The sequence below is a fragment of the Clupea harengus genome, chromosome 13 (assembly GCF_900700415.2).
Source record: "Clupea harengus chromosome 13, Ch_v2.0.2, whole genome shotgun sequence".
NCBI classification, from domain to species: domain Eukaryota; kingdom Metazoa; phylum Chordata; class Actinopteri; order Clupeiformes; family Clupeidae; genus Clupea; species Clupea harengus.
In genome coordinates, this window is record NC_045164.1 from 19061768 (window position 1) to 19066731 (window position 4964).

At 46.4% G+C, this 4964-nt stretch overlaps 1 protein-coding gene across 1 annotated transcript in view; it reads right to left on the bottom strand.

Moving 5' to 3' along the window:
- Positions 1 to 526: 526 nt before the first annotated feature.
- antxr1d (ANTXR cell adhesion molecule 1d) overlaps positions 527 to 4964 on the bottom strand; it is a 24941-nt gene continuing 20503 nt past the window's right edge. The window contains exon 18 of the mRNA XM_031579379.2: positions 527 to 1664. Within this exon, the coding sequence (XP_031435239.1) occupies positions 1407 to 1664 (258 nt within the window). The 3' untranslated portion in view covers positions 527 to 1406. The remainder of the gene's footprint in view (positions 1665 to 4964) is intronic.

Here is a 4964-nt window from a genome sequence, read left to right on the forward strand (position 1 = left end):
AAAATCGTGTTGAGCGCTTTTCTACACATAAAACAGTGAAGACACTTGAAGCACCTTCTTGTGCGCACGGCCTCAAGGCGGCGCTCTTCTGCACACGGCCTCAAGGCGGCGCTCTTCTGCACACGGCCTCAAGGCGGCGCTCTTCTGCACACGGCCTCAAGGCGGCGCTCTTCTGCACACGGCCTTAAGGCGGCGCTCTTTTGCACACGGCCTCAAGGCGGCGCTCTTCTGCACACGGCCTCAAGGTGGGCAGCACATAGAGGCTTTTGATGATGGTGTTTTATGCAGTAAAGTGTGTCTGCGTTGCTGCTACACGAGTCCCTTCACTGCGTCATGATACTGAGAGGGCACCTCTGCCACATGAGACACACACACACACACATACAGACACTAACATACACACATACAGACACACACACACACACACATACACACTAACGTACACACATACGACACACACACATACAGACACACACTCACACACACATACAGACGCACACACACACACACACACATACACTGTGGAAGCTGTTTTTGTTAGTTTTATTAGCAAAAGCAAAAACATTAACAGGAGATTCTACCCCAACCCCAAGGCATCATATTGTTTTTTTATTTAATTTTTTACAAAAAGACACCAATCACACACACACAAACTCTCGAACACATGGCTTTAGTATGGTCAACACTACCAAAGCACAGCTATTGTAGCAGGGATAGAGAGTATCACACACACACCTACATACATAACACACACACACCTCATACATAACACACATAGCAGTGATATAAAAATCTTCTGAAGCTACAAGAGTCCTAATGACGTCACTAAAACAGCAGGCAGTAAACACAGACTTGAGACTTACACACAACAGACACACACACTCATACATTACACACACACACCTCATGCATAAAACACACACACAGGCAGCAGTAGAAACAGACTTGAGAATAGACCCACAGGCAGCAGTGTATAAAGAACAGTGTGTGTGTATGTGTGTGTGTTCAAAGCAACAATAACTTAGAGAACTGACCAGCAGTTTACACTTGTCTTTATTTCCCTTCCTTCTTCCTGTCTTTCTCTCTCTTTCTGTTTTCTCTCTTTCTTCTTTCTGTCTTTCTCTTTTTCTGGTTTCTTTCTCTTTCTTCGTTCTGCCTTTCTGTCTTTCTATTCTTTCTTTATTCTATCCGTTCTGTCTGTATGAGCACCACCTAATCAACCTAACCAAAGTACATAGTAGATGCCAACAAGTTAACACGTTCGTTATGTTTGCATGCACCTTTTCACATATATACACACACACACACACACACACACACACATAGCCTGCCCTCTCTTTCTCTCTGTGCAGTGTATGGATGTGGTCAGGGCACCAGGAGAGAGGTTTAAGTATTGGTTGCCATGGCTACAGCATCTGAAGACCGGGCGGAGGGCGAGAGGGTGGCGGTCCACGGGGAGCTCGTGAAGGGGGGGGTCCGGGTGGGGGGCAGCGGTTGGGGAGGGATGGGGGGAGGCTTCGGGGTGGTTGGCACTGGGGCGGGGCCACAAGGGGGCGATGGTCAGCAGGAGGAGGAGGAGGGGCTGTAGTGGAGGGGGCGGAGCTCTGAGGGGGAGAGGACTGAGCAGCTTCCTGTTTCACACGTGTGAAGTTTATACAGCGCCCCTAGAGGAGAGAGAGAGAGAGAGAGAGAGAATTACACACACATTCACAGGTCATACAGCTCCCCTAGTGGAGATAGAGAGAATTACACTCAAAGACAGAAGCAAAGGAAATAAAGCTGGGTGAAGTTGATGATGTTGCACAGGCCTCTATGGTGATAGTTCTGTTTGACTTACTAATGGCCATTATGGCGCTAGATTCAGTCTCTGTGTACCTATCTTAGTGTTGCCATGGTTTCCTCACATGAACTACTTATCTAATCCCGATATCATTTATTATATCGTGATTTATATGGACTGATGCTAATTAACTACACTCCTACTAGTCCAGTGTGACTGAATATGGGTCAGGGTTAACAGTAGGTCAGAGACGGTGTGGAAATCAAACAGCACTGCTTAAAGAGGCAGTAGAACTGCATATGTGTGTATATATACTGTATGTGTATATATATATATATATAAGGTTTGGAGACTGATTTCCACTGATGGTAAGCACCTGAAGCTACACAGCTCTGGCTGCATTGGGTGAGGCATGAACATGAAGAGGTCAGAGGTCATCTTAATCGGACTCATAGTTTAGATTATATATCTATGTGCTAATATACCTCATCATACAATACTGCCCTGGTCCACATGTTAACGCATAGTTTAGATTATATATCTATGTGCTAATATACCTCATCATACAATACTGCCCTGGTCCACATGTTAACGCATAGTTTAGATTATATATCTATGTGCTAATATACCTCATCATAGAATACTGCCCTGGTCCACATGTTAACGCATAGTTTAGATTATATATCTTTATGCTGATATACATCATTGTGTAATCCAGCTCTGGCCTATAAATGAATGTACACACCCGTCAATATAACATATTTCTGGTATATTGCCTAACATGTACACACACAAACTCACACAACATACCCACAAATAAACACACCCACATACACCAACCCTGAAGGGAGAGCTGGGAGGGAGCAATGTTTTACACACACACACAGACACACACACTTTCACTCATACACACCCCCATATAACCACCACACACACAACAAACAGCACACCCACAAATAAACACACCCACATGCAAGTTAAGACACCAACCCTGAAGGGAGAGCTGGCAGGGAGCAATGTTTTACACACACACACACACACACACACACACAACCATATAACCACCACACACACACACACACACACACTTCTAAAGCCAAGAGAAAGGTTTAAGGCTTCATCACAGAGTGAATACGTCAAGGATCCTGACTGTTGTCTCTCCTTATCACACACACACACACATCTGTCAAGAACCTGACTGCTGTATCTCATATCCATGTTAAAAAAAGAAAAACACAACACACACACAGAGAGGCACGTTTCTGTCAAAGGAACTGACTACTGCGTCCTATGGGTATCCTCTCTGAAACACACACACACACACACTGAAAAGGAGAGCCTAAAAGGGGTGCTTCAGCTGTCACCACAACTCCAGTCTAGGGGGATGGGTGGGTCTAGTCTCCTCTATGTACCATCTACTCTAGATGTGTGTGTGTGTGTGTGTGTGTGTGTGTGTGCATGTGTGTATACCATCTACTCTGGATGTGTGTCTGTGTGAGGTCTTTAACACAGACTTCCGTCCCATTAACCACACAAAGCACAACCTCTGGAGCAGTGTGTGTGTCTGTGTGTGTGTGTGTGTCTGTGTGTGTGTGTCTGTGTGTCTGTGTGTCTGTGTGTGTCTGTGTGTGTGTGTGTCTGTGTGTCTGTGTGTCTGTGTGTGTGAGTGAGTGCATTGATCACACACATACGTACACACACGGGCGCACACACACACACACAGGCGCGCACACACACACACCACTGAGTAGGCTTGGGTATTCATGAGGTAGTAGTGTCATGACAAATCTTTAGCCAATTAAATGAGGCCAGAAGTTCAACATTCATGAAATGCCCCCGCACACACACACACACACACACACATACACGCACACACACACACACACACACACACACACACACACACACACACACACACACACACACACACACACACACACACACACACACACACACACACACACACACACACACAGGCCTCTTCAGTATGGGGCCAGTCAGGGAGGATGGCTGTAAATCCATCTGTCTCACTCTTGCATGTGTGTGTGTGTGTGTGCTGAAAACCCAGCGGAGCAGATGGGCTTCTGAAAGGACATGAGTTTTCCCCTGATGTTAACACCCCTGCACACACACACACACCAGCATTGTCCCTGACTGTTCACACACACACATACACCAGCTTTGTCTGGCAGCATTGTCTCAGTATTGCTCACACATGCACACACACACACACACACACACACACACACACCCACCTGCATTGTCCCTGTGTACCATAAAAACAGCAGACACACCCCCTTTTATGACCCTTTGGGGACCCTCCACTAGGACCTACTTAAGTGTGTGTGTGTGTGTGTGTGTGTGTGTGTGTGAGAGAGAGAGAGAGAGAGAGAGAGAGAGATACAGACTATAGGTCTGTGTGAGGTGGGTGAGGGTTTGTAAGTAAGTCAGTGTGTATATGTGTGTATGATGTGCGGAGTGTATTGATATGGAACTTTGTGTGTGTGTGTGTGTGTATAACAGTCAGGGAGAGTAAAATTTGAGAAATAAGTGTATATGTCCACACACACACACACACACACACACACACACACACACACACACACACACACACACACACACACAGCTACTCCACAAGACCCAAGGCTGTCTAGTCATCACACCGTGCTCTCTGCATCTTTCTCTCTCTGTCGAACACACACGCTCATACACTTTTGACAGAGCATACACAGAGAAGAAAGAGAGAAGCTCATTCATCCTGCTCTTCACACACACACACACACACACACACACACACACACACACACACACACACACACACACACACACACACACACACACACACACACACACACCCTCCTTGTATGTGAGATGACAGTGGAAGTGTCCCATTCAAACCGGCCTGTAAGTAATGGTGTAGAGGGCGTCCTTCTGTTCCCTGAAGGGGAGCTTTGAAAGATTCCTGCAAACCCCCTCCACGACCCTCACACACATACACACACACACACACACGCACACACACACACACACACAGAAGGGGGAACTGTTTTGTTGTGTTGCCAAAGAGACCGAGGCATTGAGAGGGGACATTGAAACAGGACCCATCCCTTACACTACTCTCACACACACACACACGCACCCCTCATACATAACACACACACACACACACTCCTCATACATAACA